Genomic DNA, 25,440 nt, shown 5'->3' with positions numbered 1-25,440 from the left:
ATCCATTCAGCCGATTTTTTTGATATTTAGAAGAATATCAGTAACCAGACGGTTTATCGTCTCATTGACTTCCATAGTAGGAAAAAAAATATACTATGGAAGTCAATGAGACCAGAAACTGTCTGGTTACTGATATTCTTCTAAATAAAAAAAAAATCGGCTGAATACATTCGAAAACGGTAAAACTCGACTGTTTAACCCTGAGGGAGTGGTAAAATGAGCCTATTTCCAAAAAAAGTGGAGTATCCCTTTAAGAGTCAATGATGTAAACAAAGGCCAAATGGGATATTTGGATATTGTGCTCCTCTGATTGTGTTATTTGTGGTCAGACCAGAAACGTTCACTGCATTAAAATACACAATTTTATTGATGTCATTTCAATTACAAACAGGTGGAAGGGGGAAGAAGTGCATTGTGGGAAATGTAGTCTTAGACAATCTGAATATTGGCGTATAAAAATACACTGATTATCATATTTGTTATTCTATATATATATATATTTATACTGTATATGTTCAAGTCTGGACATGTAGACAGGACAGATACGGTGTGGAAGACGTGAGCTTGACGCTTTCGTACTCTAGGAAGCATGAAGTGCGGATCTGTGTGTAAGAAAGTGTGAAAAATATATCAGTGTTTGTGAAATTCATCATAAGGAATCTAAACATTGAAGCTACGATGTTGTGAACACCAAACATTTACACTTTAATGATGAGGAAATTCCATGTTGCATTAATGGGGGCGTTCATGTCATGATGAAATTACCATAATTACCAGTTTCTGACTAAAACCTGCTCATGTTTTTATCAAATTCGCAATTTAATGGAAACTCTTGACTGATTTGTCGTCATATAGAAACAATCGAAATGGCAGCAGCTTCAATTACAGGCAAACAATCAGGGCTGTGCGATATTAAAGAAAAGTGCGATATTCGATACAACAATGTACAAAAAACTGCTTAGAAATTAAATAAATGCTGATTCTTATTAAAACTACAAAAGTTATACAGTCATTAGCAGTGAGTGATTTTCTCTTTGTATTTTGTTGTTGGATTAACTTTGAAAAGATAGACGGCATCAGGTTTATTAGGCTACTGTCACTTTTACACCCGCGTTGTATTCCTCAATTTTTTACGTTCGCTTAAGACAGAATTAACTGTTCACGTGAATACTCTGCAAGACGGCATTTTGACATAATTTTGAGTGTATTTGGTCTTGAGTAGGGCTGAAACGATTAGTCGACAAGGTTGACAATTTTTTTTCCGACAAATATCGTTGTTGTCGTTTGATCGTGACCTAATGTAATGGTGTGCAATATCGGGATTTGACCACTACGGCGCTGTTGCGCTAGAGTGTAATGTAGCCCTTTACAAACGCTATTGTGGTAAAAGAAAAAAATTGAATGTTCTCCATCTGGAGCTAACTAACTAATGCAATACTACTACTACTACTAATAATAATATTATCAATAATAATACAATTACAGTAATGTGATGATTTATTTTGCATAGAATAAAGCTTGATCGAGCCTAGGAGTCAGGGCTGTTTTTATTATTGTAACATTATTAGGTATTCCAGTCCCTCCAGAAAAACGCGATTATGCGATCGCTGAATTCAATGCAAAATCATCCAAAGTCCGCTTATTTATGCGGGGGCCGCATTTTTTCAAATACGCCGCACTTTCGCCGCATAAATTGCCGATTTCCTTGCAAAATATGCGGGGTTTGCATAATTTCATAATCCTCGCATTTTCGTTGCAAAAAAAAGTCACATGTATTTTAGCAGAAAGTTAAAAAATGTTCCGTTTGCTTCACACAAGAGCAGCCATTTCCCTCTGTTTCCATGGGAACGTTATGAAGTGACGCAATTACGCGACGCCGGACAGACTCACGGAGGCGATTGACATCTCACAAATCGAACTCGTATATCTGTCTGTCGCACGTTCTACCGTCACATTGTTACTTAATAAACAACATAAGATAAAAGAAGTAGCATCAAACAGAAATTACCCGCACACATGGGGTGTTTGAGGCGCACATATAACACTGAGTTCAACAGGAGAGCGCAGCTCTTAAAGGGGCCACACCTTATTTACACTCGTTATAGTCTGAAATAAAACAAGATGAGAAATTAAATATTCCCAGCACTTTCTATGATGTAGTATGCTTGCTTATCAAAGGAAGTAATAAGAAATGACTTATTACGAGTGAGTGAGAACAGGATGTTGGGGGAATCACTGAAAAAGAGAAATCTTTTTCATCAAACCGCAATTTCTGCAAGTTCTCTCAATTTTTGCAAATTCCTGCAATTCCATCGCATAAAATTGCATAAATATCCCGCATATTACATCGCATTATTAAAGAAAACGGGCCGAGTAGGCTAATCAATCAATTTTTGCCCGCAACAATCTCAAAACAACTCTGCGTTTTTCTGGAAGGACTGAATACTATTATAGTAAATGTTATATATAAATCGCAAATTTTTTCACACATTTTTGGAAATTACCACCACAAAATCAGTCATTTTGATCGCAAAAATCACAAAAAAAAAAATCGTGAAATCCTGGAGGGACTGGTATATAGACAGTTACTTTTTCATTCTGTAAATTAAAAGGTGGATGAGAACGTCTCTGTCAGCTCAATTTTCATCTAAAAAAAGATTGTAATTTTATATTTATAATAATGGTTTGCAGATTAATATTTTACCATTCATCGTGTCCTGAAGTAAATTACCCTTTTTCCGTTTCAGTTCTAAGAAAAGCAGAGCATTTGTGTGGGATTTTGAGTTGGACCGAAATCTGAAAACTTAAAAAGAATGACCTGTTTTGTTGGCTCAAAGTTCATTTTAACAACCATTTCAAAAGCTGAACTGATTTTATTTTTTACATTATAGTAAGAATATATATTACTCAATGTTTTAACTAATTGAAAAAGCTGAATAACGGTTCCAAACCTACTGATTAGCCTACAAAATAATCGACGATTAATCGTTCTAATAATCGTTAGATTAATCAATTATCAAAATAATCGTTTGTTGTAGCCCTAGCCTTGAGTGAACTTAAAATCGTGATTTACGTAACTTTTTGAAATATTAAAATCATTAGGTAATCATAAAGCCATCGCGATATGCATCGTACATATTTAAATCATTTCGATGTGTTGTGGAGGCCCTACACTGTAAAAATGAATATGCTTTATATAATCAATAAAATTGTTGCAACAGATTACAAGCAATATTATTTATTAAATTGAACAAATTAGAATTGAGTAATAGTTAATCAAATTAACATTCTAATTTGTACAATTTAATTAATAATATTGCTTGTAATATGTTGCCACAATTTTATCGATTAGATAAAGCATATTATTTTTTTCAGTGTACAAATGACCAATAATGGTTGTGAATGAGCTGCTGTAACTCGCTTATTTCATACAAACGCCGTTACCTGATGCATATTCACACAGAGAATAGAGGTAAATTGATGTGATGAATTTACTGTCATCATCAATAAAGCTGCACATGCAGCAGAGTTGGCGTTATGCAGCAATTATGGCATTGAGTGTTGCAATAGAAACAAATCATTTCTGGCTCATAGAAACTGAATTACCAGAATCCCATTTAGTAATTATGGTAATTCCAATGAGACATGAATCTAGCATATATACGTGAACCGAACGTGTGCGTCTCGATACATTTTTAAGAATGTAACTTTTTTTAATTTGACACAACTTTAAAAAAGCATGTTTATGTACATAGACCAACTAAAAAAAATGGTGCAGATGTAATACAAGAGTGTGTTTAGAATGAATTAGTCTCACTTTCTCTCCTGCGTTTCACACTGATCACATCGGAATTTTAGAACACTTGGAATTCGGAACTTCAGCATTTGAAACATTTAAACTCTGTTCCGAAACCTAACTGAAATAGAACCTCATACGTGACTGACTGAGCGTTTCATTAGGCAGGTGTCAGGATTGATAATTGTAGCAACTTGGAGATGCACATATCCTTGATGGAAAAGGCAATCGCAGAAAGCTCGACTGCCGGTTATTTAAGATGCTGTGTAGGTAGGCAGATGACTAGGTTTGGGAACAGAGCTTTAGACATTCATTAGTCGGGGACGAAAGCCATCTGCACACAAAGGTCAGAGAACGGTGACGAGGAGATGAGACGGAGAACCTCCATCGGTCCATCAGGGTAAAGAGGGATATCGACTGCGCTCCGGCTCTGTCAGACGCTCTGAAGGGGATTTATTGACTGCTTAGACGCGAGGTCTTGTGGGTCTCCTTGGGTTTTAAATTGTCCTCAAGTTTTCAGGATGAGCTTTTGGTTCAGCCGTGGCTTTGTGAAGTTCCTCAAACTGTAGATATTATATCAAAGAATAATCCGTTCAGTGAGAGCATGTTTTTAACATCCTTATCCGCACGTCGTAAAGTTTGCTTTAGGACGTTTTTCTACAGCCACCAGAAACACTTCTTTCGCAGTTTCTTGACGCGGCTCTTGGTTCGCGGTCGTATGTGGGCTGGTTTTGGGACCGGGGCGGGAACGTCGTACTCCTTTTCATCCAGATCTTCCAGGATGTTTTGAAATCGTCCCTCCTGCACGCGGAAGTCGTGCTCCACGCTAAAAACACACAAATACATGTGATTAAATGAATTCTGCAATGAGAGATGCAGCCATTACATTCAACATTGTTTATTGATTGGTGGAATTTGAAATGGGATGTTCAATAGCAGTGGTGGAATGTAACAAAGTACAAAATTTGTTACTTTACTTAAGTACATTTTTCACATATATTTACTTTACTTAAGTAGAATAAATAGTGCATACTTTTTACTTTTACTTCGTTACATTTTGCAGCAATTATTCTACTTTCTACTCCACTACATTTCTACAACTTCTGTTACATTTTCTGATCAGTTTTTCCCCTGCCAAAACGTAATCTGACCGTCCGTCCGTTGCACGTTTGTTTCACCAGTGACGTTTGGTTACCATAGATACATCAACTAAATGCGTCTCGCACGCAGTGTGTTTATCGTGCAATTTATACACGAAAATTAGTTTTTACGTGAATAGGAAACACACCGTGTGTAATATACGTTTGGTTAGGATTATGGCAAGCCAAGAGGTTCAGAATTACACCATGAATTAATGCCGTTTACTGCCATAGTTATTAACATACAGTAAGGATAAGCATGATGTGTATATTGCCTAATTGCAAATTTCAACATTTTTTTCCCCATCATTATTGAACATCATTATAGGAGTATTAAGTTAAATGAGTTAGAATTAAATGTTTTATTAATCATTAGAAATTAGACATTTAAGAAAATAAATTATGCAAGTACTTTTACTTTTAATACTTAAAGTACATTTAAAATCAGGTGCTTTTTACTTAAGTATGGTTGTCATTGTGTTACTTCTACTTTTACTAAAGTTAATATTTATCTGGTTATTTGTACTTTTACTTAAGTACTGAGATTCAGCACTTCCTCCACCACTGATCAATAGAGAAAAAAATAGGGAAATTTATAGTGCAAAATTTAAACAAACTTTTTTTTTTCACTCTGGAAAAACATGTGCTAATGAATCATTCACTAAAAGACCAGAAACCTTTGTTGTTATCTGTTAAATGAATATAGCCTTGATGTTTTCATTCCTATTGTGAATGATTCATCTGTGCATGTTATTATAACGAAAAACAAACATTTGTCTCGTTTTTATCCCCTTTCAAATGTAATTTGTTTAAAGCACCGAAACAAAAATAAATTATTTCTCACATTCCTATCATATCAAATTACATTATTTCCCATTAAAAAATAATATAACTATAATGCACTGAGAGTAAATATATAGGATGCATTAAAAGTGCGAGGGAAAAAAAGATTTGCTGATACATTTAGTGTTGTTGTGAATGAAGAGTGTGATTGATGAAAATGAGAAAACACTTTTCAGCATTGGTTACGACGGATCGTTTGTCATGACCTAGACATGAACATAAAGACAATATGACATGTCAAAATAGCAAACAAAACTGAAGACAGACCTACAGATAAACTATCTCTCTGTGTTTCTTCTCAGTCCTCCATTCATCTCATTTCCTTACAAGTTTCACAGCGCAGCAGCCGGTTCATTATGTCAAAATCGTATTCATTTTTTTTCATTGAGAGATTGATTTTTAACGATAATGTATAAACCTTTCAAGAAACACTGTGAGCTCTGAAGTTAAAGGGATAGTTCACTTTGAAATTAATTTTTGCTATGTTTTATCTTACCTCAAGGGCATCCATGATTTCCGCAGTATTTTCACTTTTGATATTTCCCATCAATGTGTACTCACATTTAAGATTTAATTTGGACTTCTCTGTGCATGCTCTTTGAGGTGGTGACCATAGACCTCCATTATATGACTGACAGACAAGAACGGTTTGAGTTAAAAATATCAAAATTGAAACTACTGCGGAAACAAAGACACCTACATCTTGGATGCCCTTGAGGTAAGCTAAAACATATAAAAAATTAATTATCAAAACTATCAAAAATTAACGCTCTTTGAGGTGGTGACCATAGACCTCCATTATATGACTGATAGACACGAACGGTTTGACCTAAAAATATCAAAATTGAAAATACTGAGGAAACAAAGACACCTACATCTTGGATGCCCTTGAGGAAAGATAAAACATATCAAAAATTAATTATCAAAACTATCAAAAATTAATGCTCTTTGAGGTGGTGACCATAGACCTCCATTATATGACTGACAGACAAGAACGGTTTGACCTTAAAATATCAAAATTGAAACTACTGCGGAAACAAAGACACCTACATCTTGGATGCCCTTGAGGTAAGATAAAACATAGCAAAAATTAATTTCAAAGTAAACTATCCCTTTAAATCATTGCAGCTGGATTTAAAAAAAAAATAAAAATCATGTTTAATAGCCAAATCGCTGTATATAGTAATACTTATACAACCATTCATAAGTCAGGGGTCATTAGGATCTTCTGCTCACTACTAAAACTACATTTATTAGACCATAAATATAGTAAAAACGGCAATATTGTTAAATATTATTACAATATAACATATCCGTCTTCTATGAAGATATAGTCAGACGTAATGTATTCCTTTTGACAACGCTGAATTGTCAGCATCATGATTGTGTCAATCGAAGTCTTTGCAATTTTGCAATTTTAGTTTTTTTTTGTGCATCTCGGAGCTGTTTGTTTCGGGTCAAGGATTAAAACTCTTTACAATGAGTTTTTATTTATTTATTTATTTATTTATTCCGAAGTAGAAATGAATGAAACCATACTTTTGTAGCCAAGGCTGCTGACTCAAACTATTATCACAACAGCATCACACACACACTGCGACCATTTTATCTGACTGCAATCTAACTTCACGAGGAGTGTGTGTGTGTGTGTGTGAGAGAGGGGTTATGGCCTCTATTTACAGTATAGCCACAGTCCTGCCGGCAATTTCCCGGCAACAAAGTGAGTTGAGAGAAAGCGAGGAAAAAAGGGCAAAAAACCATAGGTAAAAATATGAGCGGATAATACAGACTGACAGAGAATGTATTGAAGGTTAACAAAGCCCGTAATGAGGGATCGAGATAAACGAAGCATGCTCAACAACAGCTAATGAAGCCTATAGTGAACACTGTATGGAAAACACACCCATCACACAGTGATTGTGCTATTGCATTTAAATCATTGTATTATTTACACACCGAATTGCAATTATCCTCTTCTTTTTTTGGCAAACTGATTTGTGATGATTGGTTTTGCCTTTATTGCATCTTTTTAACCACCTCTTGCTGTATTTTATAGCGCAGAGACTGTAATAAATAGTATCTATGCTGATAATAAATAGGACCTGGTATGCTTTTTAACCGTTTATCTGTCTTTAGTGTGTAATGTTGATGTTTGAGCATCAGTCACACACACAGTTCTTCTCTATATGAGTGTCAGTGTTTCTGAAACGCCTCCATTGTAGTCTTGAGTTTCTCCCGGGAACGAACACGTCACAATATTCCTCATTATAATAATTAATGCGCAGAATAAAGGGGCGGGGCCTGGTTGAGTTAGTTAGTAGTGTGTAAAACTGGTGGTTACGGAAAGGGGCGGGACTTTCCCCAAACACACTCAAAGCACTCGACCAATCACAACTCACTGCTCGAGCCGACCAATCAGAGCACAGTGTGCTTTTCAGAAGGCGGGGCTTCATAGACATAGAGACAGGAAGTAAACAGAGCGTTACTGACAGACTAGGAACACTGTAAAAAATGATTTTTTGGTTAAGTACATACTAGTGAAAAAACCCAATGTAATTTACTTGAAAAAGTTAGTTCAGGCAAGAATTTAAAAAACTAAGTAAATTCCATATCAGTACTTATTTCAAGCGAGTATAAATGAAAGTGTAATATCAACTCAATAAAATTAAATAAAAATTACTCAACTTTTCTGATACTGGGGTTCCCATCATGCACTGGACCTTGAATAATTAATGAGGTTCATTTTTCACTGGTTTCCAGCTGTATTTTCACTGTTTTATCATTGATTTTTGTTGTCAGTATTAGTAAATTGCCATTTTGTGACATTTCGAGTACATTTTTTGCTTAAAACGACACATTCAAACACAAAAACGATCCATCAAATGTTACCACCATTGTGTATTGTCTACCAAGTATTGAGGTGTTTGCATTCACATAAGGCTTAAAGTCTGACATGATGTATATATAAATTACTTAGATGATCTAAGTAAAGAACATACTATTAATGACAAATAAAATTCAAGATAATTGTTTTAGTGAAGTGTAATACAAAGGCAAAGGAAATTGGTATTAATCTGTTAACTGTCACCCCCCCTTTTTTGAATAGACATGAAAATGCACATTTCGAACTTAAATGGTTGTAATTCAAGAATGCTTTGGAATATAGACATATGATTGGTCTTGTTTTAAAGAAGACATTTGGCAGATTTTTGTAGAAGTGAAATAAATTAAGAAAGTGAAACAGAAAAAAAGTTATAGAAGTTTGAGTTTATGGAAATGTACAATGTAAAAATATTAATTATTCATATTTTACATAAAATATATATTTTCAAAACCTGGGCTACTCTAAAATGGCAGAAAGATCAAAGCCAAAAATCTGAACAAGTTGTGTTTCAAATTTTAGGTTGATATCTCAAAAAATGAGCTTTCAGTGAGATTTTGTTTGAGCGCAGTACCAAACTTTACCAAACTCCATTACTGCCCATATAAGGGCGCCTGCATTTCCATTCGTGTTTTGAGTGATATGAACCATTATTTTCACAATTTTCATACAATTTCTGAAGTAGAGATCCTATTCAGAAGTAGCATGGGAAGTTTGGCAGATTTTGATATGAATTCAACCTCTAAGAAACACATACAAAGAACAGAGATGTTTTTCATGTTTACTGCTATTTTAAAATAAAGGTCTGAACACGCCTTATGAGTATGAAAATATTCTTGTTTTATATTGATAAATTATGGCTCCTCTGTAATATATTTTGAAAATCAGTCACCAAATATGGAAACTAGAGATTGTAAGCTTTCAAATGATATATAGTTTGTCAATATTATTTAAGGTATTTACTAAGATATTATTGTTTTAAAAATATAGTGGCAAACGTCCCACCTGTGGGACGGTGACAGTTAATTAATCAACCTTTTACAAGCCGAGTTAAAATTACTTATTTTTCGTAAAGTTTACTTAATTCCACATTCCAAGTAAATTTAACTTAAAGATTTCTAATTAAAGCTACTGATAAATATGTTTAGGTTTTTACTTGGCAAATCTTTGTAAATTTACTAGCATTTTCTGAGTGAGATCGTTTAGCAAGGTTTTTTTCAAGTAAATCCTACTCCAAATTTTTTACAGTGAAGAGAGGAGCCGCAACAAAGGAGAATATGAGGAGAATATTGTGTTCAAGTAGATCCTGAAACAACATCAAGACTTTGAAAAAGCCTATAAACATGCGAAACATTTGTAATGCAACATTTCACACGCAGAACTAACGGCTGAATCTCAAAGTATTCTTTTGCAATCGTGCAGGCGCTTCTGTTTTCTTCAGGAAATGCAAATCTAGTTATTTCTGTATTGCATTTGAAACGTGAAACTGCTGTAAATCTGTTTTTCAGTGTTGCTGTCATTTCAGAGGGCGTCATTTGTCAGTGGAAATTGCTAGGTGATGTCTCTAATTTGCATATCCAGATGACACATTTACATGTATATGATTGTTGCACCGTGCAAATTCATCTTCACCGAGGTTTGATTTTTTTCAGTGCAATTGATTACGCTTTTTTTGTCATCAGTACTGTGTGCATTACTGTTGTTATTGCTCAGACTGTGTGTTCGTGGTTTAACGAGACCATTAACCCTTAATTATAAACCTTATCACATAACGTTTCTGCTCGAGAGGATCACAGAGACTGCTTTAACGGAGCAACCACCTGACGTTTGCATGGGCTGAGGAAGTGTTTGACTGCACATTTCTGTGTTTTAAGGAGCAATATAACCAAACCCATCTCAACCTTCCGGCTCCTATAGAGAACAAAGGCACAAAGACGGAGAGAAAGGGAAGAAAGTGAGATAAAGAATTATGAAAGCAGAGTTTGTGATGAACCGATCTTTTGAGGGAAGAGAGTTCACTCAGTCAGAAAGCTCAAAGCTAGAGTCTGCACTTTCAGATGGGGAAAACCTTAATCATCAATATTATCTTCCGGAAATCATGAGTCAAAGGATATCTAGCGCTATAAATCACACAGCTTGCATGAGTGCAAAACCAGAGGATTTTTTTTTTTGGTCAGATGTTGCTTGGTCTGGACTCTTAAAGACACCTTAAAATCCTTTTTTTTTTTATTCTATAGCTTTGAGCTCATCTCTATGCTAGTGTACTCAAAAGTTGACACAAGTTTACTTTTAGCAGATATACACATTCAAAATATACAGTCTTTCTCTTCTGGGAAAATGGACAAAGACTTGAAGAAGCAAAACTTTACTATTTTTGCCAGACTTTAGTGATCATTTGAATGATATTGAAGCATAATTTTTACAGTTGCACTTCCGTGCACAAGATTGGCCAATGAGTGAACGGACTTTGCATGTTATTGTCGAGTGATTTTTTTTTTTGTTGTAAATTTGTTAGTTTTGTGTTTGACACCTTCGCCGCAAATCTATAGTTTCTCCTGGTGGGATAAATGTTAAATTAATGAACGAATGAACAAATGAATGCATGAATTAATTAATAAATCGATGCATAAACGAATACATGCATTTATTAATTAATGCACGAACAAACACATGCATAAACAAATTAATGAATGAACAAATAAATGCATAAATGAGAGAATGAATAAATGAATGCAAAGAGTAATGAATGAATGCATGAACAAATTAATGCATTCAGAAATGAATGCATGAATGAATGAATGAATGCATTAACAAATGCATGCATAAATGAATTAATGCACAAACAAACATGCATAAATGAATGAATGAAAGAATGAACAAATAAATGAGAGAATGAATAAATGAATGCAAAGAGTAATGAGTGAATGCATAAACAAATTAATGCATGAATGAATGCATTAACAAATATATGAATAAATGAATGAATGCACAAACACATGCATAAATGAATGAAAGAATGAACATACGCTTAAATGAGAGAATGAATAAATGAATGAATGCAAAGAGTAATGAGTGAATGCATAAACAAATGAATGCATTCATGAATTAATGCATGTGTGAACAACAAGTGATTGAATGCATGAACAAATGAATACATGCATGCACTCATGAAATAATTAATCAATGAATGAATGAATGATTTAAAGAACTTTTATCAAGTTCACTGTTGCCACCTATCTAGGGCGCTCCATATCAGTCAGGATGCAATGTAGACAAAGCACCAATAGTGAGTGTGTGTGTGTGTGTGTGTGTGTCTTGGCTTTTCTCATACCGTATTGTCATGAGATTACACTTCAATAGGAAATCCATCTCTCTTAATTGATTCCCGAGGCTTTACCGCAGTGTGAGTGCTGGAAACATGCATTAGTGTGCGATTAGTTCTTCATAGTGCGGGAATAATGATCCTGTTTATCCCAACAGGAAAAAAGAGGAATGGAGAGAAAAGAGCCGAGGGAATTTCATACACAGCCTGTACGTGTGTGTGTGTGTGTGTGTGTGTGTGTGTGTTTGTGACACAGGAGGGATATCTTCAGGTTCAATGTTTTTTTTGGCTTTACGTGTGTGTGTGTGTTTCCATCTCTCAGGGCTTCATTACGGGTGAACGGTAGTTTGAGCTTTCTGTCCCTCGATTATAACAAACGTACAAACCATCAGACTTTTTATACGTACAATCTATTCAACTATTTAAAGATTTGTACTTTTTTGGAAGAAACTGCACCCCTAACTATGATAAATAGTAATAGTAATGTTTGATTTAGCAAGCCGCACTAATTAGGACACGATGTTTCCTCGTGGAGTGTGTGTTTCTGGTGTCCATCGGATGTTTTGATCTGCTGTAGGATATTGATGCAACTCTTAAATCATCCTCATGGTCTCCTGGTGCTTCTCTGTCGGCTCCTGCCCCCGAGATGACACATAACTCAGATCTGGCTCTCTGCGCGATTTATAATATTTTAAATGGGTCATAGGATATTTATTTTTTTTTTTGAGAGTTTTAACCCTGTGAAACCTACTGTAACATATTCAATAAGCACATTTCCAAGGCATCACACTTTTGTAATGCCTTCTGTTGTCTGCTTGATAGTTTATACTTTTTTAGCAAGTTAAAGGCCTTTTAGTATAATAGTAATTAATCTTTTTTCCTGTGAAATTTAGATTTTTATAAAGTAAATTAATAACTTCTATATTGTTAGTGATATTTCAAGATGAGCACTTACTGGATTGAACTTTTGTTAACTTGACAAACATACTTTTTTTTTTAGAAAAATCATGTTAAAATGGGAGTTTCAAATATCAGGTTCATCTCTCAATCATAACTGTATGGCATTGCATTATATGTTTTAAAACTAAAGAGCTTTTTTTTCATAAAACTAAGCGTTTAAATATCATCTTACTAAGACATTACGATATATACAGTGTAGACTGATATTCATAAGCATTTTATGTAAGCTGCTACTCTTAAGAAGATTGCATTAATTTTGCATACTGTAACAAACATCATAATTTTATCGTACTTTTTATCAATATCAGCTTCTGCACCAATTTCTATAATTTTATTCACGTTGGGCCTCTGAATAAATTTTTTTTTTCACTACTCCAGTTCTTCTCTTATAACATACTCTATGAACCAGAAAAGCCCATATATATTACAAAACGGACATATGAAATATGATCATCCAAAAAAAAAAAACCATGCAAACCTTTTTAAGATTTTAAATTTTAGGGTTCAATAAACGGTTCCTTTTTAAAAAGTTATTTTTTCCAGCTTATCTTTTATATGTCAGGATTTACTGTGTTAAAGGAGTAGTTCAAAACTTTTGCTGATAATTTACGCACCCCCATGTCATCCAAGATGTCCATGTCTTTCTTTTATCCAAAAAAGTCTTATTTGGACCTTGAACCGTTTGGACCCCATTGAAGTCCATTATATGGAGAAAAATCCTGGAATGTTTTCATCAAAAATCTCAATTTCTTTTCGACTGAAGAAAGAAAGACATGGACATCTTGGATGACATGGGGGTGCGTAAATTATCAGCAAAGGTTTTTTTTTTTTTTAAGTGAACTCCTCCTTTAAGCACTACACAGATAAAGTTGACATTCACATCAGAAAACTCAGCAAATTCAAGGCTCATGTTTTAATTGTTGATCTGAGTTTGTGCATATTCATCAGACGGATGGCCTTGCATCTCTTTAGCGCTGCATTTTTAACATGACTTTGCAAGTTAATAATAGACCCCTGCGTCTATTCAGGAATGATGTAGTGTTGAGCTCTGTTGCTGAAAGTCTGAAAAGCTGAACGTTTTTGTCAGCGTTTAACCAACTTAATAGCAAAAATTAAGTCACAAAATTAAAAATGAGTTGATGCTTTGAAGTGTGAACTGCTTTAATGTTGAAAAAGTCATGCGACGAATGTGCTTTCATGTTTGAACATTGCATCACTTCCTATTGTTAATGTGAAGAGTTGCCAATTAAATAGTACAGTAGCAAAATCACTCTGTGTAATTGTAAAGGGAGGAAATGATCATAAAAGACTAAATGACGACATGATGGACATACGTGGGCTGTTAACGGTCGTGTTTACCTGTATATAATGCAGGCTGTTTTCTGGCAGGTTGAGCAGTTGTTGATGTCCTGACCAGTTCTGTATGAACAACGCCTGAAAAAACAAGACAGTCTGAAGACCTGCACACACACACACACACACAGACGCTTGGAGCATGTGATTCACACTCACAGAACATTGAATTAGAGGTCTTTTCCATCTTTCTTAATTGAGTAGTTCACTTTAAAAAAATTACTCACCCACCCCATGTCATCCAAGATGTCCATGTTTTTCTTTCTTCAGTCGAAAAGAAATTGATGAAAACATTCCAGGATTTTCTCCATATAATGGACTTCAATGGGGTCCAAACGGTTCAAGGTCCAAATGAGAGTTTCAGTGCAGCTTCAAAGGGCTTTAAACGACACCAGACTATGAATAAAGGTCTTATCTAGCAAAACCATCGCTCATTTCAAAAATAAATAACAAAAGTTTAAGTTTTATAAGCACAAATGCTCACCTTGCTCTGTTCTGTGTGACTCTACTGTTCGAACTCATTGATCAAAATGAACAAATCTTTTTCCGAGACATTTTGTTCATTTCATTCGTATAATGAGCGAAATGTTCATTTTTGATGAACGAGTTCAAGGGTCTTATGAAGCGAAATTAAAAAAATCTTTTTTTCGAGTCATTTCGTTCATTTTGTTCGTTGAATGAACAAAATGACTTGAAAAAAGATTCGTTCATTTTGATGAACGAGTTCAAGGGTCTTATGAAGCGAAATTGAAATCTTTTTTCGAGTCATTTCATTCATTTTGTTCGTCGAATGAACAAAATGACTTGAAAAAAGATTCGTTCATTTTGATGAACGAGTTCAAGGGTCTTATGAAGCGAAATTGAAAAATCTTTTTTCGAGTCATTTCGTTCATTTCATTCGTATAATGAACGAAATGACTCGAAAAAAGATTTGTTCATTTTGATGAAAGAGTTCAAGGGTCTCATGAAGCGAAATTAAAAAATCTTTGTTCGAGTCATTTCGTTCATTTTGTTCGTTGAATGAACAAAAAGACTTGAAAAAAGATTCGTTCATTTTAATGAATGAGTTCGGACAGGAGAGTCGCACAGAACAGAGCAAGGCGAGCATTTGCGCTTATAAAACCTAAACTTTTTTCTCTTTTCTTTTAAATGGCCGATGGTTTCGCTAGATAAGACCCTTATTCATCGTCTGGTGTCGTTTAAAGCCCTTTGAAGCTGCACTGAAACTCTCATTTGGACCTTGAACCATTTGGACCCCATTTAAGTCCATTATATGGAGAAAAATCAAAAACCTTAATTTCTTTTCGACTGAAGAAAGAAAGACGTGGACATCTTGGATGATATGGTGGTGAGTAAATTATCAGCAACAGTTTTTTTTAAAAGTGATTTGTAATCAAGACTGCTTACTCTACTTGCGTAGTTTTTCTGCAACTCAGAAATTTAGGCCTGCGTCACAACAAATAAAATCAAGGCTAGCTGGAAGCCCACAGGAATAAAGACCTCTATTGAATGTCCTTGAATACGTAATGAATATGGACACTTTAAAACACACAACACAGTCACTTTTCCTGATCGGTTCTGACACATCTGAGCTTTCAATCGGAGCCGCGTGTGTGTAGGATAAAATAGGAGAGAAACTTTTAAGAGATTAAGGGAGAGTGTAAATGGTAAAGCGGTGAAGATGTGACAGAAAATAAGACATCAGATATATGAGAGAGAGAGAGAGGGTTTGTGAACGGTTGGGGGTCGATGTTCCTCTGATGATGGAGATTCCCGAGGTGTTGCCTCAGGACACATCAGTTACCAGGGGAGTTATGGGATGATGGAAGTGTAGAATCACAAATCAAACACGCTTTCATGAACTCCAGAGCCTTAATCTCTCGCTCTCACTCACCCTTCACTCATTGCCTTGTTCCTCTCCAGATCCTGGATGACATTGAGAAGAACTTTGATCTTTTCCTGATTGTACAGCAGGTTTTCCTCTACGTTATGCAGGAGTCCGTGTAGAACGCCGGGTGCACCGTTGCATTGTGGGATCTCGTCTTTTCGAGGTGCTTTGGTGTCCTTAGAGTCCGTTTCTGTCTCGGGTTTAGGTTCTGAGGGAGGGGGCGGGGTTTGCGCTTTAGGCTCCGCCCTTGAGCCAATCAGAAGCTCTGGAGGTGCCGGTTTAGATTTGACCTGCACCTGTGAGCCCTTCTTGGGTGGAAGAGTGGGCGTGGCTTTTGACTCACAGCCAATCGGTTTAGACGTGGCGGATACGGACTTGTCCTTAGTCTTTTGCGATTCAGTTTTAGTTGTTTGTGTGTGTTGCGTTTTGTGCGTCGTCGAGTCGTTTTTAGGTTTTTCAGACTGCGCCGATCCCTCGGTTTTTGCGAGCGTGTCTTGTGAGGGGGTGGAGCACGATGTGTCGTTCTGCATGTCCGTCGTGTGATTGGGAATTTGCGCGTACGTTGGTTGTGCCACCGTGGAGTTTTGTTTCTGCAGCCGAGGTGAACAGCATTTCCTCGGCAGCGTCGGAAGAGTCACCTGACTCGCGGCTCGTTTGCGACACGCGGCCGCCATGCAGGGCGGGGCTTGAGACTGTCTCCGCCCACAGCTCATGCACAGCTTGGGCGATGACGTCATCATCCGGCACGGTCGAGGGGGCGTGGCGTACGAGCCGACGTTTCCGCAGTGCACCGACGGCCTTGACGATTCCCCTCTCAGCGATTGGCCCCGCCTACAATCACGTGTCATTGTTTGACTCGCTTCTTCTGACTCCGCCCCCTCACTACAAACTCCTCCCACCACCTCGGGTGCAACAACACTGCCGTTAACATACCGAGGGGTTCGTTTTAAACTCCCTCTCAGCCCTGATTGGTTCGGAGTGACTTTGATTTGACAGTACACCTCGCTCTCCTGGGACGTCCGGTCCGGTCCGTTCCTGGACGCCGCTTTGACGACATGCCTGCCGTTGACCTCACAACGCCTCATCCGGTCCAGTGACATGGTTTCTGCGGTTGGTCCATTGACCGTTTGCGTCCTGCGCTTTAATGACGGAAGCGAACGGAGGCCTGGCGACGTTTGGACGCCAACGCTGCACAGAGGACCCCATTTCTGAGACAGCATGCCCCGCCCACCAGCGAGAGGCACTTCCAGCGCCGGCACCGCATTGGACGCATCAGCCGCCCGTCGGCCCATGACCTCTGCTGATTGGCTCAGCCCCCTGAGGAGGAGCCGAAGGGGGTGTGGCCTTCGTTTCTAAGCATACCATCTAAAACGAAGGTTGTTATTCCACTGCGTGTTTTCGGGAAATAGTATTCCACGGTGTTCGCATTGGTCAAGAAGCTGTTCTCAGATCAGATCCTGGTCACCAATCTTCCTGCGATTGTCTTGTTTTCCTGTTTGAAGAAACAGAATACGTGTGTAAAAGACTCGTGCTGTAGATTCTCAAGTGACAAAAATATACCATTTTTTTATTCTGGGTAGTATTTATCTCACAAAAACAGGTTGGTGGTGTTAAAGTTGCACTCAGCAGTTTTACTCTCATTATAAAGTTTTACACGGATGAGACATACTGTAGCTTGGCGAAAAGATTTCGAGAAATCGAGTAAACTACAGCACCGTTCACTTTATCTCAGTGTTAGTTGACTCTTTTTGCTCACAAAATAAATAAATCATGCTAACTGTGAATCTTTTTTTGCAATGGTAAAGGGAACTTGAGGTTTTGTGTGGAGCTGCTTCTATGTTGTTTCAGTGTCGTATTGGCTAGTGCAACATAACCTAATTAATACTGAGTGCATAATTTAATAGTATTAAAGGAGTAGTTCACTTTAAACAAAACTTTTGTTGATAATTTACTCACCCCCATGTCATCCAAGATGTCCATGTCTTTCTTTCTTCAGTCGAAAAGAAATGAAGGTTTTTGATGAAAACATTCCAGGATTTTTCTCCATATAATGGACTTCAATGGGGTCCAAACGGTTCAAGGTCCAAAAGACAGTTTCAGTGCAGCTTCAAATGGCTTTAAACGACTCCAGACGATGAATAAGGGTCTTATCAAGCGAAACGATCGCTCATTTAAAAAAAAAAAAATAAAAAAGTTTAAGTTTTATAAGCTCAAATAAATGGTCGCCTTGCTGTGTTCTGTGACGCGCGTTCATGACTCTCCTATTCGAACTCGTTCATCAAAATAAACAAATCTTTTCCCCGAGTCAACTCGTTCATTTCGTTCGTTGAATGAACCAAATGACTCGGGAAAAGATTTGTTCATTTTGATAAACGAGTTCGAACAGGAAAGTCACGAACGCGCATCACAGAACAGAGCAAAGCGAGCATTTGAGCTTATAAAACTGAAAAATCTTTTTAAATGAGCGATCGTTTCACTTGATAAGACCCTTATTCATCGTATGGAATCGTTTAAAGCCCTTTGATTAGTTTGCAGTTTGCACTGAAACTCTCATTTGGACCTTGAACCGTTTGGTCCCCATTGAAGTCCATTATATGGAGAAAAATCCTGGAATGTTTTCATCAAAAACCTTCATTTCTTTTCGACTGAAGAAAGAAAGACATGGACATCTTGGATGACATGGGGGTGAGTAAATTATCTGCAAAAGTTTATTTAAAAGTGAACTACTCCTTTAAAACAGAAAATATAAAGCAAATGCAATGCATATATTTGAGTTTAAAACGACTATTTTGTAAAGAAAAGTAAGTAACAAAGGGGATTTCACTAAAATGAATCAAGCTTTGCAATGCAAATTGTACTTGCATTTATGGAGGATGCAACCTGCGAAAATTAAAAATCAAGAAAGAAAGAAATGCAAATAATCAACCCGATCTCACGACCAAGTCGTACGAATTCGACGAATGATTAAAAAGTAGCTAATTCGTAACAATTCATACGACCTCACTCGTACGAATTAATACGATTTTGCTAAATCGTACATATTTTACGAATTGGCCAATTCGTATGAATTCATACGAATGACCTACCCCTGACCCCGCCCCTAAACTTAACCATCACGTGGGTTTAGACAAATCGTACGAATTAGTACGAGTGAGGTCGTACGAATTAGTATGAATTAGACACTTTTTAATCATCCGTCGAATTCGTACGAATTGGTCGTGAGATAGTGTTGAAATAATCAATAAATGAATTTAATAATTTTATGCATTTCATTGCATTTTAATTAGTAATGCATTAAAGTAGTCATTTGCACTTATTTATACATATGAAAATGTATATTTATGTTGTCCTCTCATAATTATTGCTTGACTGTATACGTGTGTGTGCAATACAACATGTGACAAACAAATACATAGATTGTTACAGTACTTGATATTGCTTGAAAATCTCTAAATTTCCTCCCAACTTTTTTTGTTAGTGACTCCCCAGCACTGTGTGTGTAATTGAGAATGCTATTCAAGTGGAGAAACCGCTCTTCAAGTTCACGTCCGTCTTCTGCTCAGAGACTCCAATAACCCCAACACAACTATTACGAATATTAATGAGGGTTAACGAAATCCCCCATATGTCACATCCAGCTGATTAAAGTCTCTCTGCTTCTCTTCCTGAAGGGCCTATTATTATCACTTTATTCCTCTGTAATCTCCTCCTTCTCTTAAGTGTGTTCCTGCTCCCGTGTGTAGTTCGCCCTCTCTTCTTCTGCTCTTTGATAAGCTCGCTCTGTCTTGTAGTTCATCTCTTGTTTTCTGTTAAGCTTCTTTTCTTTTATGAGACGGACTCAAAGCTGCCTGTGTCCTCTGACCCAAACACTGTCTGTGTGTGTGTGTGTTCATGCACGTCTGTGTGTGTGTTAGAGAGAGTGTGTGTGCACTTGCTAGTGTGTGCATGTTAGTGTATGTGTGTTTGATATTGTTGTTGGAAAATGCTAATGACCCCCATTAGCCTCTAACAGATTTACATTATCATACAACACTACTCACTTATTCCATGTACACACACTACGGGCGTACGGGCCTAATGAGGAACAAGTTGTCTGTGTGTGTGTGTGTGTGTGTGTTCAATTAGGAGAGTCTGGAATATCTGCAGTTCTTCTGAACACCAGCGGTTACGTTCATTAGGATTATTTTAATTTGAACAAACTGGCCAAATCCCTTCCTCTCGAGTCCTCCGGAGAGGGAGTGTGTGTTTCAGGACGGCTGTTTGCTCTGTGGTGTGTTAAGAAGAATTTAGATTCATGGATCTGGTGGATTTGACGCACTTTGACCTTGAAATGGATGAGCTGATAGTACTGTGGTGATACACTGGTGTGCTTTTGCATTCGTTAGCAACAACAAACTAATTTTTCTGTATAGCATTAGTTATACTATGACTATGATATTACAATGTTTTTGTTTATTTTTAAAAGGGCTGTCATTAATCGATTAATCACATCCAAAATAAAAGTTTGAGTTTGCATAATATACAGTATGTGGGTGCACTGTGTATAATTATTTTGTATATATATATATATATATATATATATATATAAATACACACACATGCGTGTATATTTAAGAAAAAATATTATTTATATATAAAATATTTATATTGATATGTAATATAAATTATATATAAATCTATATACAGTATATACATGAACATATTTCTTAAATATATAAAAGCATGCGTGTGTATTTATATATATATATATATATATGTATATTTATATTTATATATATATATATATATATATAAACACAAACTTTTGCTGGGTTTCTAAATATCACGATAATAAATAACTAGGTGCCTTAATAAAATCTGAATATCACTGAATTGGACAATCCTACAGCTATTTGTGTTTAAAATGTACATCATTATTTATGTTTTTTAACAAAAAGCAATTAGTATTAGACTAATAAATCATAAATTTTGTTTTAATATTCTTAAAAGTTTTGAGAAATTGTTCTGATCAGACAACTTAAGAAACACAAAATAACAAGGAAATCTAATTTTCCCAACATGCTTTGCTATGGACTGGATAAGTTTTAAAAGCAGAAATGTGTATTTTGTGAGTGATTAATATTTCAGTATTTATTATAAATGATTTATCAGTGCACATCATTATCTTTTTTATGTGTCTCGTGATCTTGAATCGGAATATCTTCCTCTCGCAGCGTCTCTTATCTTCTCTGATGATGGGCGGAGCAACCTGTCACTCACATGAGATCAGCCAATAGCAAACCACCACCATCCAATCAATTCCTGTGCTCAAGTGTAAAAATGTTTCATCAAAAAAATTATTAATTACTCCATATTGTACGTTTTTAGAGTGTATATTGTCTGATACATTACTATGGTTTTGCAACAGTGCTTTTCTGTAAGGGCACCTTGTCTTTACACACACACACACACACACACAGTACCCCCCCCTCTCTCTCTCTCTCTCAGTATTACTCTTGAGCTCTCGTGTTGATCTTCGCGGTTCACCAGCACACACTTAGATGTTCCAATTTCATCCCTCCATTCTCCAACACACACACACACACACACACACACACACGAAGAGTCTCTGTTGATCTCTTCATCAGCTCCGGTCGAGCCCTGTACTCCTCCTCTCTCTTCTCTTTCACACTCCGTTACTCCTGACTTTGATTTTGTCTTTCTGAGCCTCTGTTGTGTCATCATTCTCACACACACACACACACACACACACACACACCTCTTATCTAATAGAGTCTGGCATCTCTGTGTGCGGTGATCGATATTCAGGAGCCGCAGTTGCAGCGTCCCGTCACCACACCGTCCTGAAAACACACACACACACACACACACACTGACCAAAAACCATAAAACTGTATTTTGCATTATGTGTTTTGCATTCGGAAGTTGAACTGGGAATTTATTGAATTGTAATTCAGCGATTCACATGCATAATGACGATGCATTATGGATTCATTATGTATACGGAAAAGGAGTGCTTTTCATCCATCCATCCATCGTTTGTTCTACCCCTCTCTCTATTAAATTATTCTTTCTAAATCATCAAATTTCACAGCTTTTTGAACTTTTTAAAAACTTCTCTAGTTAAAATGCATGCACTTAAACCAAAAAAGTTATAATTTGCTTGTTCTGGGTGGTTACCAGGGAGTTGCTAGTGTGTTATGGGTGGTTACCAGGGAGTTGATAAGTTATTATTAGAGGGTTGCTTGTTCTGGGTGGTGACCTGGGTGTTGCTAGGGTGTTCTGGGTGGTTTTCAGGGAGTTGTTAGGGTGTTATGGGTGGTTACCAGGGAGTTGATAAGTCATTATTAGAGGGTTGCTTGTTGTGGGTGGTGACCTGGGTGTTGCTAGGGTGTTCTGGGTGGTGACCTGGGTGTTGCTAGGGTGTTCTGGGTGGTGACCTGGGTGTTGCTAGGGTGTTCTGGGTGGTTTTCAGGGAGCTGATAAGTCATTGTTAGATTAAACCGCTCTCTCTATTATTCTTTCTAAATCATCAAATTTCACAGCTTTTTTAACTTTTCAAAAACTTTTCTAGTTAAAATGCATGCACTTATACCAAGAAAGTTAAAATTTGCATTTATTGTAATTCAAAAGTCAAGTTAATAATATAGTAAAGTCAAGAAAGGTGTTGAGCTCTCGCTACTGTAAATGCATGATGTTCTTATACATTGCTTCACTGAACTCTCAGCTAGTTTGATCATTTCATACATTTACTCAAAAAAAGAGGAATATTCATTAGTAATTGGCTTGCAGGTGTTCGTTTCGGACCACAGAAATGAATCAAAATGACAAACAGCAGCCAGGATGAACATACAGAGTGAGTCGAGTGGATGAAAATGAATGAAAGATGTGTTTTGCAGAATCGCAGCAGACAGTCTGTTCATTATCTGGAGCCTTTAACTGCTTTCACTGGGATCTAATGAGATTTGAAGAAATCTGCCTCGTTTTCCAATACTCCAATAACAACAATTTCATCAAATTTACTCTCTATCTTCTTTTCGTGCTGATTTCATTGCTTTGGCTGGAGGTTCAGGCTTTGGTAGGATGTAATTCGAGCTTCGGTTTTAAGGAGCAGAAAACTGAACAAAGCTCTGGGAGATTTTACAAAGAGAGAAACACGTGAGTGTGTTTAGGGCCGTGATATATACAATATTAACCAGACAAAGTGTACAGCACCTCTGAGACACACTGAGAGAGAAAGACGCCAGGAGCTATATTACACACATAACTCTCACACACACACACTGAAACCTAATGGAAGAACATTGGAAATATTACTATATACAGCACACACAACTGCACATAGTGTGTGTGTGTGTGTGTGATGGCTCTCACTGGGATTTTTCTCAATGCACACTGACATATACTACACTAAACACTAAATAAAAATACCCAAATTTCTTAAACATCATATCATGTTTCGTATCATATCATAGCATCGTATCATGGCAATCCCACAGTATTCTCCACAGGAGCTTGCTGTATTGTATTGTTGAAGCTTCCTTTTATATATATATATATATGTATATATATATACAACCCGATCTCACGACCAAGTCGTACGAATTCGACGAATGATTAAAAAGTGGCTAATTCGTAACAATTCATACGACCTCACTCGTACGAATTAATACGATTTTGCTAAATCGTACATATTTTACGAATTGGCCAATTCGTATGAATTCGTACGAATGACCTACCCCTTACCCCGCCCCTAAACATAACCATCACGTGGGTTTAGACAAATCGTACGAATTAGTACGAGTGAGGTCGTACGAATTAGTACGAATTAGCCACTTTTTAATCATGCGTCGAATTCGTACGAATTGGTCGTGAGATGGTGTTGATATATATATATATATATATATATATATAGTTTTTTTTTTTTTTAAACTATTGGTTTCTAGTGTGTACTAGGTGGTTGGCAGGGAGTTTTTAAGGCATCATTAGAGGGTTGCTTCGCTTGGGTGGCTACCAGGTTGTTGCCTGGGTGTTCTGGGTGGTATTCAGGGAGTTGCTAGGCTGGTGTTTAGAGGGTTGCTTGGTTGTTATGGGTGGTGACCTGGGAGTTGCTAGGGTGTTATGGGTGGTCACTAGGGAAGCTGATAAGTCATTGTTAGACGGTTGCTTGTTCTGGCTGGTGACCTAGGTGTTGCTAGGGTGTTATGGGTGGTCACTAGGGAGTTGATAAGTCATTATTAGAGGGTTGCTTGTTCTGGGTGGTGACCTAGGTGTTGCTAGGGTGTACTGGGTGGTTACCAGGGAGTTGATAAGTCATTGTTAGAGGGTTGCTTGTTCTGGGTGCTTCCTAGGTGTTGCTAGGGTGTTCTGGGTGGTTACCAGGGAGTTGATAAGTCATTGTTAGAGGGTTGCTTGGTTGTTCTGGGTGGTGACCTGGGTGTTGCTAGGGTGTTCTGGGTGGTTACCAGGGAGTTGATAAGTCATTGTTAGAGGGTTTCTTGGTTGTTCTGGGTGGTGACCTGGGTGTTGCTAGGGTGTTCTGGGTGGTTACCAGGGAGTTGATAAGTGATTGTTAGAAGCTTTCTTGTTCTGGGTGGTGACCTAGGTGTTGCTAGGGTGTTCTGGGTGGTTTCCAGGGGGTTGATAAGTCATTGTTAGAGGGTTGCTTGGTTACTCTGGGTGTTCCTAAGGGCGTTATGGGTGGTTACCAGGGAATTGATAAGTCATTGTTAGATGGTTACTTGTTTTGGTTGGTGGCTAGGGCATTACTGTTTTCTGAGTGGTTGGCTGCAATGGAGTTGCTATGACATTGTTTGGAGGTTTCTAGGTTTTTCTACGTGGTTGTCACTTGTCAGCCTTTCGGGATTGTTTCCAGGGAGTTACTAGAACATTGTTAAAGTATTGCAAGGTTGTTCTGATTGGTTGTGATGGTTGCCAGGGTGTTGCTAGGGTATTTCTAGGTTGTTTTGGGTGGTTACCAGCGTGTTCAGGGTGGTTGGAGCACAAACGCTGCAGGACGACACATATTTGGCTATACTTGACTTATCAAACTGTAGTAAACCAACAAAAACACACGAAGACGTGCTCAAATGCGAACGTGTGTTTATTGTTCACTCGTCATGTGATGGAGCGAGTGTGTTTACCAATCAGACGCCTGTGTGTTTGCATCTGTGAGAGTATCTGGGTAGCTTAAAAGATTTATCAGCTTAAAAAGAAAACAGCTTTTTAAAAAAAGGGAGAGCGTGTGCATTTGTGTGC

At 37.1% G+C, this 25,440-nt stretch overlaps 2 protein-coding genes across 3 annotated transcripts in view; one reads left to right on the top strand and one right to left on the bottom strand.

Annotated features, from left to right (window-relative positions):
- Positions 1 to 25,440, top strand: part of dock2 (dedicator of cytokinesis 2) — a 103,902-nt gene that overhangs the window by 47,299 nt on the left and 31,163 nt on the right. The gene's annotated exons all lie outside the window — the stretch shown is intronic.
- insyn2b (inhibitory synaptic factor family member 2B) overlaps positions 248 to 25,440 on the bottom strand; it is a 28,858-nt gene continuing 3,665 nt past the window's right edge. Inside the window, exons 2-4 of the mRNA XM_039654903.2 lie at positions 16,189 to 17,674; positions 14,301 to 14,375; positions 248 to 4,622 (exon numbers count right to left, since the gene is read on the bottom strand). Of these exons, the coding sequence (XP_039510837.2) occupies positions 4,454 to 4,622; positions 14,301 to 14,375; positions 16,189 to 17,474 (1,530 nt within the window). The 5' untranslated portion in view covers positions 17,475 to 17,674 and the 3' untranslated portion in view covers positions 248 to 4,453. The remainder of the gene's footprint in view (positions 4,623 to 14,300; positions 14,376 to 16,188; positions 17,675 to 25,440) is intronic.

This window comes from Pimephales promelas, chromosome 9, assembly GCF_988280905.1.
Source record: "Pimephales promelas chromosome 9, fPimPro1.hap1.1, whole genome shotgun sequence".
NCBI lineage: Eukaryota > Metazoa > Chordata > Actinopteri > Cypriniformes > Leuciscidae > Pimephales > Pimephales promelas.
This window is presented reverse-complemented; position numbering and strand designations above follow the sequence as displayed.